Consider the following 14,104-nt stretch of genomic DNA (forward strand, 5'->3'; position numbering starts at 1 on the left):
CCTAAGTTTCTATAACTCAAAGCCTCTTGTACCCCCTCCCTCCAAACATTCTTGGGATGCATCACCCCTTCCCCATTTTCCTTCCACCCCCAGATTATACACCCTCTTCATCAGCCTATCCCTGTCCATTGTTGCTACATGCCCTAACCACCTCATCAACCCTTCCTCAGCTCTGAATTATTAGCCATCCCACATTGCCTTGTAATTAGTTTTTTCATCAAACCAGCCATATCCCACCAAGGCAGGGTGACCTAAAAAGAAAAACGAAAGTTTCTTTTTCTAAATTCAGTAATATATACAGAAGGGTTTATTATTATTATTATTATTATTATTATTATTATTATTATTATTATTATTATTATTATTATTATTATTGAGTGTCATAAAACTGTAATGTGTTTCTTAATGTATTTAATACCATGTTTCAGGTATTGAAAATGTTGAAAGAAGCTTGGCGTCGACGTCTGGTGTTTACCATTGGTACTTCTGTTACAACAGGGATTCAGGATGCAGTTACCTGGAATGAAATTCACCATAAAACTGAGTGGACTAATTTCAATGGACATGGATACCCTGATCCAAGCTATCTTGATAACACACTAAAGGAATTGGCACGGCATGGAGTTACTGAAACTACATTAGTGTAGACATTATAGTTTGTCAGATGCAGTATCATCTGTTAGTTTTTAGCAGTTCTTGTGTGCAGCTCTTTCCCTTAACCCTTTGACTGTCACGGCCGTATATGTACGTCTTACAAGGTACCGTGTTTGACGTATATATACTCATAAATTCTAGCGGCTTCAAATCAAGCAGGAGAAAGCTGATAGGCCCACATGTGAGAGAATGGGTCTGTGTGGTCAGTGTGCACCACATAAAAAAAATCCTGGAGCACGCAGTGCATAATGAGAAAAAAAAAACTCCGACCGTTTTTTTTTTATTAAAATGCCAACTTTGTGGTCTATTTTCGTATAGTATTTATGGTTGTATTCTCACTTTCTTGGTCTCATTTGATAGAATGGAAAACATTTTATAGAAATAGAGGTGATTTTGATTGATTTTACTATAAAAAGAACCTAGAAATGGAGCTCAAAGTAGAGGAAATGTTTGATTTTTGCCAGTGTTCAAAAGTAAACAAATGATGCCATTTTCCAATAAATGCCCAATTAGCCATTCTAATATGCAGTCACGAATGGGTTGATGTTATTTATACAATTATTACAGTATTGCAGTAGTCCGCATAATAGTAAGTCTTCTATTTTTTGTTTGAATAAAAATTCAAAATAGAAAGCAAGAATAATATCAGAGGGGACTGGAGATGTGACTGATGAACAAAGAAAATGTTATTTTAGAGCCAGGAATGTCTGCATTGTTCATTCTGGACCTTATTTTGAAATTGTCATATTTTTTAGTTTTCGTGAAATTGGCCAAATTCCAAATTTCTGACCACATTATTAGGTAGTTGAAATCGGTAAATGGGCAGTTTCTTGTGCTCAGTTGATAGAAAAAATGAAGTTCTAAAGAAATAGCTATGAGTTTGGGCGACTGGAACAATGGAATTAGCTGAAAATAGGGCTCAAAGTTGGCGAAATCGCCGATTTGTAAACATCGCTGAGGTCGCTAACTTCGCGAGAGCATAATTCCGTCAGTTTTCCATCAAATTTCGTTTTTTTGGTGTCATTACAATCGGGAAAAGATTCTCTATCATTTCATAAGAAAAAATAATTTTTTTTTTTTAAATTTTGAGACACCAGGAGACACCTCAGGATTGGGGGTTGCGACAGTCAAAGGGTTAAAAAGGCTGTAAAATATTGAATTGATTTGTGATACTTTATATTTATTTTTATAATAATGTACTTTAATAATAAATACAATAAACTCTTTTAAAAACATAACCATTGAATCTGATGCCATACAAATATTAGCCCTTTATATTAACCCTTTCAGGGTCCAAGGCCCAAATCTGGAGTCACGCACCAGTGTCCAAGAATTTTCAAAAAAAAAATTTGTTATTTTTTCTTATGAAATCGTAGAGAATCTTTTTGTGAAGGTAATAAAACAAAAAGTACGAAATTTGGTGGAAAATTGACGAAATTATGCTCTCGCGAATTTTGATGTGTCAGCGATATTTACGAATCGGCGATTTTGCCGACTTTGACTCCCATTTTAGGCCAATTACATTATTCCAATCAACCAAATTCTTAGCTATTTCACTAGTATTACTTCTATTCTATCGATTGAGCACAAGAAATCGCCAAGTCAACTGTTTCATCTACAAAATAAAGTGATCGGAAATTGTTAATTTGGCCAATTTAACACAAAGTTCAAAATATTCCAATTTCAAAATAGGGTCCAGAATAAACAATGTAGGCATTCCTGGCACTAAACTAACATTTCCTCTGTTCATTAGTTATGTTTTGAGGCTTTACAAATAAATTCCATTTTGATTTTTTATTCACATAATGAATTTTTATTCACACCAAAAAATAGAAGATTTACTGTTATGCAATACTGTAATAATTGTATAAATATCATCACCATATTTGTGAATGTACATTAGACCCACCAGCTGACGTGTATTAGACGTGTGAGGTCGTTTGTTTACTCTTGAATATCGGCAAAAATTTAACATTTCCGCTACTTTGAGCTCAGTTTCAAGCCATTTCCAGTGCTAAAACCAATCAAAATCATCTCTATTTCTGTAATATGTCTTCCATTCTATCAAATGAGACCAAGAAATCTCAAATACAGCTATAAAAAACATACGAAAAAACACTGCAAAGTTGCTGTTTTAATCGAAAAATCATGATTTCAGTTTTTTTCTCTCATTATACACAGTGTGCTGCAGGATCTGTTTTATGTGGTGCACACATACCACATAGATGTATTCTCTCATATCTAGGCCCAAATGTACCACTCACAGTTTATCAGAGTGAGCTGAGCTCATGGCGTAGATCTACGGTTTGGACACTCACCGTAAAGCCGTAGATCTACGGGACGGACCCTGAAAGGGTTAATAACCATAAGCATTTCACTTTTGCTGAGACAGTCATATGGGTGACTGTTTCATGAGTATTAATCAATGGTCCCCATTTTCTGTTCACACTTTAAAACTTTTTATTGCCTTTTATTTCATTTATTGCTGTTGTGTATGTTATAATTACTTACTTTTTATTATATAATAACAATCTATCTTAACCTTATGTAAATAAATCAAGAAATTTGCAGGCCGAGAACATCTGGGGAAAATGTATGTGATGAATCCACTGACAAATTTATCCCCAACTGTGACTTGCTGACTGTGTAAATGATTGAAATCCAACTCTTTCTTAAAATGATTGGTTGGTGAATGTTTATATACAAACTTTAAATATACTTGTTTCTCATTTGATATGATAACCCTTAAACTGAGCATGAAAGTATTTTTGATACCCTTTCTATGACCTTTTTTTTTTTTAAACATGTCGGCTGTTTCCCACCAAGGCAGGGTGACCCAAAAAAAAAAAAAAAAGTTTTCATCATCATTCAACACTTTCCTCATCACTCATAATCACTGTCTTTGCGAAGGTGTTCAGATATGACAGCTTAGACGTCCCTCCAAACTGCCAGTATCCCAAAACCCTTCTTTAAAGTTCAGGCATTATACTTCTCATTTCTAGAACTCAAGTTCAGCTAACTGGTTTCCCTGAATCCCTTGACAAAATATTATCCTGCTTACACTCCAACAGCTTGTCAGGTACCAAAAATCATTCATCTCCATTCACTCCTATCTAACACACTCGCACACGCTTTCTGGAAGTCCAAACCCCTCACCCACAAAACCTCCTTTACCCCCTCCTTCCAACCATTTCGAGGATGACCCCTACCCTACCTTCCTTCCTCTACAGATTTATATGCTCTCCAAGTCATTCTACTTTGCTCCATTCTCTCTAAATGACCAGACCACCTCAACAATGCCTCTTCAGCCCTTTGACTAATACTTCTGGTAACTCCACACCTCCTAATTTCCACACTATGAATTTTCTGCATAATAGTTACACCACACATTGCCCTTAGACACAACATCTCTGCTGCCTCCTCACTGCAGCATTTACAACCCATACCTGGAAAGTACTCAAGGGCTTGGTCCCAAATCTGCACACTGCCATAACAGAGTAGTGAAACTCTCAAAACTCTTCAAAGGTATATCAAAGGTAGCCATGTAAAAGTGTTGGTACCACTATACTTTCGTACATTCTCTTCTCTGCCTCCATGGATAACGTTTTTAGTCTCCACAGATACCTCAATGCATCACTCACCTTTTTCCTTCATCAATTCTATGGTTAACCTCATCCTTCATAAACCCATCCACTGACAAGCCAACTCCAAAATATCTGAAAACATTCACTTCTTCCATACTCACTCCCTCCAATGTGATATTCAATTTTTCTTTATCTAAATCGTTTGATACTCTCATGACCTTACTCTTATCTATGTTCAATTTCAACTTTCTACCTTTACACACCCTCCTAAACTCATCCACTAACCTTTGCAACTTTTCTTTAGAATCACCGAAAAGCACAGTATCATCAGCAAAAATAACTGTGTCAACTCCCATTTTGTATTTGATTCCCCATAATGTAATCCCACCCCTCTCCCCAACACCCTAGCATTTACTTCTTTTACAACCACATCTGTAAATATGTTAACCATGGTGACATTACACATCCCTGTATAAGACCTACTTTTACTGGGAAGTAATCTCCCTCTCTCCTATGCACCCTAACCTGAGGCTCACTATCATCATATAAATTCTTTACAGCATTTAGTAACTTACTACCTATTCCATACACTTGCAACATCTGCCACATTGCTTCCCTAGCCACTCTTATCATATGCTTTTTCTAAATCCATAATGCAATGAAAACTTCCCTACATTTATCTAAATACTGTTCACATATATGCTTCAATGTAAACACTTGATCTACACATCCCCCTACCCATTCTAAAGCCTCCTTGCTCATCTGCAATCCTGCTCTCTGTCTTACCTCTAATTCTTTCAATAATAACCCTACCATACACTTACCTAGTATATTTAGTAAACTACTTCTTCCAACAAATCAGTTGTATCCCACTGAAGCAGGATGGCCCCCCAAAAAACTTCAGTAATGTATACAGGAGAAGGGGTTACTAGCCCCTTGCTCCCAACATTTTAGACGCCTCTTACTACACGCATGGTTTAAGGAGGAAGAATTTTATTACTCTTCCACTTCCCCATGGAGATAAGAGAAAATAAACAGGAACAAGAGCTAGTAAGAAAACAGAAGAAAACTCAGTGTAGTGTTTATATATATGCTTGTACATGTATGTGTGGTGTGACCTAAGTGTAAGTAGAAGTAGCAAGACGTACCTGAAATCTTGCATGTTTCTTCTTTCTTTCAACAAACTGGCCGTATCCCACTGAGGCAGGGTGGCCCAAAAAGAAAAACGAAAGTTTCTCTTTTTATATTTAGTAATTTAAACAGGAGAAGGGGTTACTAGCCCCTTGCTCCTGGCATTTTAGTCGCCTCTTACAACACGCATAGCTTATGGAGGAAGAATTCTGTTCCACTTACCCATGGAGATGAGAGAAAATAAACAAGAATGAGAACTAGTAAGAAAATAGAAGAAAACCCAGAGGGGTGTGTATATATATGCTTGTACATGTATGTGTAGTGTAAGGATGTATGCGGATGTATCCGCAGAACATCCGCACAATTTCTTACGTCAGCATCCACATAATCCCTTGTAATGACTGCAGCAAATTATATGTGGGCGAAACATCAAGAGACCTCCAAACACATATTTCAGAACACCAATACGCAAGCAGGTCTGACGATACAAGAAATGCCTGTGTACAACAACGTAATTCACACAACCTTTTAATAAACTACAGAAACTCGAGACTTATCGCCAGAGAAGACAACACTCAGTACCGAAGAATCCTGGAATCATCGCTTATCTCTATATCCGACAACTTCAACCAGAACAATGGCTTCTATAACATAGCTGAACCACTTGCCAAGAAACTTCTTCATCGCTATCCCACATAAAAACATAGGAATGGAGGAACACTGCAGAAGGTCTGCTTACAAACTTATCCAATCTCCCTTCCAAGCTACCCAAGATTTTAGACTCTATAACCCCACTCGGTAGATCATCAGATGTAGCATTCTCCACCTGACCCAGCATTCTGAACCTGACTATAAATACAGTGGACCCCTGCCTTACGATATTATTTCATTCCAGAAGTATGTTCAGGTGCCATTACTGAACGAATTTGTTCCCAAAAGGAATATTGTGAATTAGATTAGTCCATTTCAGACCCCCAAACATACACGTACAAATGCACTTACATAAATACACTTACATAATTGGTAACATTGGGAGCTGATCATAAAGCGGGGGTCCACTGTACTTGCATACCTTCCACCCAGGTAGATCTGTTTATGACTTGAAAAAGCCCACTGTGTGGGCGAAATGTTGTCAATAAAAGATCACATTGTACTGCATATGTGTTTATATTTCCATTGTGTTGGTATTTTAAACCATTTATTTCCACTAACAGAATAAACGCTACCCAAGCAATAAGAATAGAGCAACACTGCAGAAGGCCTACTGGCCCATACAAAGTAGGTCCTTATCAAAACCACCACCACTACCCAAAGCTACTCAAGAATTCACTCCTGCACCCACAACACCAATCAAACTCATCCCCTCCCACTCATATATTTGTCCAATCTCTCTTTACAGCTACCTAAGGTTCTAGCCTCAATCATAATAAGCTTTGATAATTCTATTTACTCACATGCAAGTCCCACTCAGATCCAACCCCTCTCACTCGTGTATTTATCCAACCTAAATTTGAAATTACCCAAGGTGGGAGAATTGGACTTGCCTTGCATGGGCCAGTAGGCTTGCTGCAGTGTTCCTTCTTTCTTTTGTGTGGAGCATCGGTCATCTCTACATAATTCCACCTGTTGTGCATTCCTTGAGTGATGGTGAAATTGCTGAAATGGTGTTAAATACAAATAAGCATGTGATAAATGGTTTGGAAACTGACAGCTTGAAGAATTGAGGCACTTATGCAACATATGGGAATCTTTATTGAAGAAATGCATTGCCACACAGTGGCTTCATTGGTCCAATACAAAGCAGGAAGGCATAAGGAGAGGAGTCTCAGGTAATCAGTCCGTCAGCCTGGAATCGATGTGTTCAGTCCCTCACTCAACAAGAGTATTTGTCATATGGTAAAAAAAAAAAAATGGTGTTCTATGACTATCCTGCAAAATCTGCATCTGCATCTAAATCCAGGAGGATGTCAAGATGTGATATCCGCAATCTGCATCTGCATCTGAATTGTACTAAAAGCAGATATCTGCATTTGCATCTGCATCCGCAAAATAAGTAAGACATCCGAATACACATCCTCATCCACCACATCTAAATTTTCACATCCGATACATCCCAAATGTAGTGTGACCTAAGTGTAAGTAGAAGTAGCAAGATGTACCTGAAATCTTGCATGTTTATGAGACAGAAAAAAAGACACCAGCAATCCTACCATCGTGTAAAACAATTACAGGCTTTCATTTTACACTCAACTTGGCAGGACAGTAGTACCTCCCCAGGCAGTTGCTGTCCACCAACCTACTACCTAAGTGGAGGCAAAATATGTAACATGAATGTAGGTAAATGTATTTTCATTTAAAGAAAACTGTAAGAGACTGCCCTCTGAAGTGCAAAAAAAATTAATGCTTTAAGAACCAGCTAGGTAAGCACTTTACAAATATGAAATAATTGGATAATATGAAGATGGCTCTGTGGATGGAGGGTGGATAGAGAACTTTCTGCTATACACCTGTCTAGACAGTAAAGAAAATACCTAGTCCTTAACAGATATTTTTTATATGGTATTTTATTATGTGTCTTTTCCATATACTGTCTCTTTTTTTCTCCTTTTATCTTGCCCCTCTCTTCTCTCCATTTACCCTTCCCTACTCATTCTCTACCAGGGCACAGTACTGGAGTAGTGGTAGTTAAAACAGTATGTGTCGAAACTAATTCCACCTTTGCTATTTAATGTCAATGCACATTTTTGAGTACAGCTTGGTAAACTTCTTAACCCTTTTTTTTCTTTAAATAGTAACATGGACAGAAGTAAAGGGACCAGTAATTAGGTTAGTTAGCCCACTTTGGATAGCCTGATATAAATCGAGATTTTTGGATACCTGCCTGTTTCATATACAGTACTGTGTATCTGCACTTTCTCATCTCTTTTCTCTCTCTTTTCTCTCTCTCTTTTCTCTCTCTTTTCTCTCTCTTTTCTCTCTCTTTTCTCTCTCTTCTCTCTCTTTTCTCTCTCTTTTCTCTCTCTTTTCTCTCTCTTTTCTCTCTCTTTTCTCTCTCTTTTCTCTCTTTTCTCTCTCTTTTCTCTCTCTTTTCTCTCTCTTTTCTCTCTCTTTTCTCTCTCTTTTCTCTCTCTTTTCTCTCTCTTTTCTCTCTCTTTTCTCTCTCTTTTCTCTCTCTTCTCTCTCTCTTCTCTCTTTTCTCTCTCTCTTTTCTCTCTCTCTTCTCTCTCTCTCTTCTCTCTCTCTCTTCTCTCTCTCTCTTCTCTCTCTCTCTTCTCTCTCTCTCTTCCCTCTCTCTCCTCTCTTTTCTCTCCTCTCTCTCTTCTCTTTTCTCTCCTCTCTCTCTTCTCTTCTCTCTTTTCTCTCTTTTCTCTCTTTTCTCTCTTTTCTCTCTTTTCTCTCTCTCTCTCTCTCTCTCTCTCTCTCTCTCTCTCTCTCTCTCTCTCTCTCTCTCTCTCTCTCTCTCTCTCTCTCTCTCTCTCTCTCTCTCTCTCTCAAAGTAAATTGTCTTAAAGATAGACTTTTATGGAGTGCATCTCTGAAGCAGGAGGGGGACTACCGATAATGGTAAATATGGTGGATTGAGTATTTACAGTCTGTGATTAAAAATATTGTAATTTAAAGTATGCATCTTACTCATCAACTTGTTGGTATTGTATACCATTTATAATATGATAATTTAGAATATAGAAAGTAAGTACAACGTTGATTGGTGCTGATAGTTGTAGAATTCATATGTGAACTCTTATCAATACAGTATTAGCTATGATTTTTTCTAACCATCTAGTAAATATTTAAAGTTAACATATTGCCCATTTTCATATTGTCTTTGCAGTACTATATAAATTATTGGGTTAAATAGCTTGGTATTGAATCTAATATACATAGTGTTATTTATACCCAATATTTGTAAATAAACTTAGAAGCATAAGAATTACATCCATTGTCATAATTCCTATTATATGTATTTAATTTTGTACATGAAAAAAGTTTGGGCATGTAAAGTGTATTCATTTGGATGCATAACCTAAAGCACTTGGGTAGAACAGTTGCTGTCTCTAATATCTTATGTAAAAAAAAAAATCAGGATACCACTGACTTTTGATGTCAAATACAGTGGTACCTTGAGTTACGAACTTAATTCATTCCAGAAGGCTGTTCGAGTGCCAGTACCAAACGAATTTGTTCCCATAAGGAATAATGTAAATTAGATTAGTCCATTTCAGACCCCAAAAAATATACTTACAAAAGCACTTACAAAAATGCACTTACATAATTCTTCGAGTTGGGAGCTGTTCGAAACTCTAGGTACCACTGTTCCATCATATATTGGCTTTGCTCATTTTATAAGCTGTGCACTGCATAAGTTACTTTTCAGTCACTAATGTTTCATAAATGATAAGGTTGTTCATTCCTTATTTTGATCATGAATTGTGATGATTTTGTAAAAGACTTTTCACATTTGTATTATGAAAAGTTATATTTTAGGCCTTAGGAATAATACAACTTCACATCACGTGTAGTCCTGTGGCACACATACCATGTGTATTAATTTCTGCTGTACCTACCATAGATAAAATAAAATGGTTTGCCATTAACAAGTAACTAAAATTGTAATAGGCTAAACACAATAATGTAAATAAAATACAGTGGACCCCCGCTTAACGATCACCTCCCAATGCGACCAATTATGTAAGTGCGTTTGTACGTGTATGTTTGGGGGTCTGAAATGGACTAATCTACTTCACAATATTCCTTATGGGAACAAATTCGGTCAGTACTGGCACCTGAACATACTTCTGGAATTAAAAAATATCGTTAACCGGGGTCCACTGTATTGTATTATGTAGACCATCTGTTTGGCATTTGGTGATTTACTTGCTGCTGAATGGGTATTGTAGTAATACCAGTAGTGTCACAAGTATGAAAGCCATTGGTTCTCAAAATCAGGATGGTAATTGACAGCAGCCAAAATTCCCAAAACACTAAAGCTCAGAGAGACAATCAAGTACAGTACTCTTAATATTATGTATTTGAGTTTGCTTCTAAAATATTGGTTTAGTAGAGCATTTACATGACAGCAACTATTTAAGAGGAGGCCTAGTCAGAGACTATTTATTTGGGTGGTGATACCTGGATCCATCACTAGGTAAACAGCTGTTTGAAATATCAAGTCTGTGGATAATGCACTTTCCAAGGGGGTGCCTCGATACTATTGAGGGACTCTTAGTTCAAGGAATTTATACTCCCCACCCGTGCTCAGATCAAACTTGATCACTGCCTGTTCCTTGTCTTGCATGATCCTCATAGGTTTAGCACTTTATGAGTAGACCATAATAATTGCGAGATATTCAAAATGTATTATGGATTGGTTATACCTGGTTTGAATAAAAGTCAGGTCTTTCTTTTATCTTCATTGTTAGCTTTTTGTGTATTTTAAAGTACACCTTTGCAGACTGGAAGGAGTCTTTTGCTGAATTTGAATAGTTATCTTAAAACCACAGTATTTGGTTTACTCATAGATCTTATTTTTATGTCTGAAATAATTTTTTGAACCTCATTTACCCTTCTAATAAGATGTTTATCAGTATATATACTGTACTTGTATGTCTGAGATTTTCTGCATGCATACACAGTATAACTGACATGTTTGCTTATATATACCCAGTGCTTAAATTTAAAGTTGCTCATTGTAGAAAAGTTATTCATTTTTAAAAGATACATATACACTTGTTAAAAAAAAATATATACATTGTACATATTTTATATCAGTGATTAGTAAGTATTTCACATATGTTCTTATTTGTATGAAGATTACATTTGCTGTGCCATGCAGTCTTCAAATTGCACTGCACATACTAAATTATAATAAGCATAGCAGTGCCATATATATTTAATCCCTGAATACTATATATTGATATATCAAAAAGTTGCAGGTTATGAATAAATCCCAACCTCCCTCACCTTTACTTTTTATTATTTATTCTGTTAATCTTATTCCAAATACAGTGGACCCCCACCTTACGATATTATTTCATTCCAGAAGTATGTTCAGGTGCCATTACTGAACGAATTTGTTCCCATAAGGAATATTGTGAATTAGATTAGTCCATTTCAGGCCCCCAAACATACACGTACAAACGCACTTACATAAATACACTTACATAATTGGTCACATTGGGAGCTGATCGTAAAGCGGGGGTCCACTGTATTCCTTAGAAAGATTGTCTAGAGATTAAAAATTAAACATGGCCAATCTGTGTAAAGCCACAGATTAAAATGTATGAAATAAATCTTTTACATTTATTACCACATATGATATACTAAAATGCTGTTAAGATTTGCTTTGTAAATGGGTATTATAGTAAAGTACGTACATCGAAAGTATAAAAATAATTTAAATATATTAACAGCTTTTTTAAAAGGGCTTAAGTTATTAGTTCATCTTTAATTATAATGTCCACCAATAATTATATTTTATTGAAATACTCTGGACATTGTACATTTTGTCAAGGTATTACTAGCAGTATTAAGTTACTTTGATATTGCTCTGAGGAACAATTATTTTTTACTTTGTTTTTAACTTTAGGTTAAATTTTTTCTATTCAGTTGAAATAAATGCTTTAGGGGAATGTTTTGTTCTAGGTTCAAATAAGCATGTAAAAAATATGAAGCTGTCCTATAAATGTAAACCTGTGCCTTTTTTGCAAAGAAAACAATATAGATTAAAAGTATGTGTGTTGGTATATGCATTTTTCTATCATTGGCTTACTATAACGAAGTAAAACTGCCACTATGAGCATTCACACTATCTATCTAGTGTCTCAAAAATCACCAAAACTATTTGCTTTAGTCATGTTTCTTAGTGGTTTGTTCTACTTATCTAAATTTGATTGTTAATTAACTGCTATACTGTGTATTTTTCTATATTGGAATTTGTCCAAGTTTCATTCATTGATGAAAGCTGTATCTTGTTTAGTTATTTTCTGTACCCCATTTGCATCTATCATCCTTTTATATACTTTAACCATATGCCCTACTATTCTACACCTTTCAAGATAATTAAGCTTTGTTTATAACACACTGGCATTCTCCCACCAAGGTAGGATGACAAAAAAAAGAAAGGAAATATAATCACCATCATTCATTCATGTCTTGTCAGAGGTGTGCTAACATCACATTTCAGATGCACTCTAGCTGCAGCATCCTCACCTCTCAGAATGTAGGCACTACCCTTCCCACTTTCAGGACTCAAGTCTAAGTTATGGAGCTGCATTACTCGTTTCTGAGCCCTAAAACTATTTGTGGTGTTGTCAGTGTGTGTGTATATGTGTGTGTGTTTATGGGTAGTCCCTGCAAAGAAAGTTTCTTAATACTGGTGAGGAGTTCTTGATCTAAGGAATTGGACCTGTGCTTCAATTCCTTGAATCAAATCTGAATGCTTTCCATTTCCCCCAGGTGCTGTATGACCCCAGTGGGTTTAGTGCTCCACCATGAATGTAATTATGTGTTAAGGTAGTATTGTCAGATGATTGTCATGTATTGTGTTGTCAGTAATTATTATTATTATGTGGGCAAGGGGCTTGGACCTCCAGCAAGCGTGTGTGAGCGTGTTAGATAGGAGTGAATGGAGATGAATGGTTTTTGGGACCTGACGAGCTGTTGGAGTGTGAGCAGGGTAATATTTAGTGAAGGGATTTAGGGAAACCAGTTTGAACATAAGAACATATGAAAGGAGGAACACTGCAGGAGGCCTATTGGCCCATACTAGGCAGGTCCTTTACAATTCATCCCACTAACAAAACATTTGCCCAACCCAATTTTCAATGCCACCCAAGAAATAAGCTCTGATGTGAAAGTCCCACTCAAATCCAACCCCTCCCACTCATGTACTTATCCAACCTAAATTTGAAACTACCCAAAGTCCCAGCCTCAATAACCCAACTAGGTAGACTGTTCCACTCATCAACTACCCTATTTCCAAACCAATACTTTCCTATGTCCTTTCTAAATCTAAACTTATCTAATTTAAATCCATTACTGCAGGTTCTCTCTTGGAGAGACATCCTCAAGACCTTATTAATATCCCCTTTATTAATACCTATCTTCCACTTATACACTTCGATCAGGTCTCCCCTCATTCTTCGTCTAACAAGTGAATGTAACTTAAGAGTCTTCAATCTTTCTTCATAAGGAAGATTTCTAATGCTATGTATTAATTTAGTCATCCTACGCTGAATGTTTTCTAATGAATTTATGTCCATTCTGTAATATGGAGACCAGAACTGAGCTGCATAATCTAGGTGAGGCCTTACTAATGATGTATAAAGCGCAGTATGACGTCTGGACTTCTGTTGCTTACACTTCTTGATATAAATCCCAGTAATCTATTTGTCTTATTATGTACGCTTAGGCATTGCTGTCTTGGTTTAAGGTTGCTGCTCACCATAACCCCCAAGTCCTTTTCGCAATCTGTATGGCTAAGTTCTACATCATTTAACTTATAAGTACTAGGGTTATGGGCACTCCCAAGCTTCAGAACCTTGCATTTATCTACATTGAACTGCATCTGCCACTTTTCTGACCAAGAATAGAGTTTGTTTAAATCCTCCTGAAGTTCCATAACATCTACGTTTGAATCAATTATACTACCTATCTTTGTGTCATCGGCGAATTTGCTCATATCGCTAGTAATTCCCTCATCAAGATCATTGATATATATTATAAACAACAACGGG

At 36.4% G+C, this 14,104-nt stretch overlaps 1 protein-coding gene across 7 annotated transcripts in view; it reads left to right on the forward strand.

Annotated features, from left to right (window-relative positions):
* Positions 1 to 12,110, forward strand: part of dx (deltex E3 ubiquitin ligase) — a 207,043-nt gene extending 194,933 nt beyond the window's left edge. For 6 of the 7 annotated variants that reach the window (XM_070088246.1, XM_070088245.1, XM_070088250.1 and 3 more), the window contains one exon: positions 429 to 12,110. In XM_070088246.1, coding sequence (XP_069944347.1) covers positions 429 to 647 — 219 coding nt within the window. In that variant the 3' untranslated portion in view covers positions 648 to 12,110. The remainder of the gene's footprint in view (positions 1 to 428) is intronic. The other variant, XR_011392378.1, reaches the window with a different exon arrangement.
* Positions 12,111 to 14,104: the final 1,994 nt, after the last annotated feature.

This window comes from Cherax quadricarinatus, chromosome 24, assembly GCF_038502225.1.
Source record: "Cherax quadricarinatus isolate ZL_2023a chromosome 24, ASM3850222v1, whole genome shotgun sequence".
In the NCBI taxonomy this organism is placed as follows: domain Eukaryota; kingdom Metazoa; phylum Arthropoda; class Malacostraca; order Decapoda; family Parastacidae; genus Cherax; species Cherax quadricarinatus.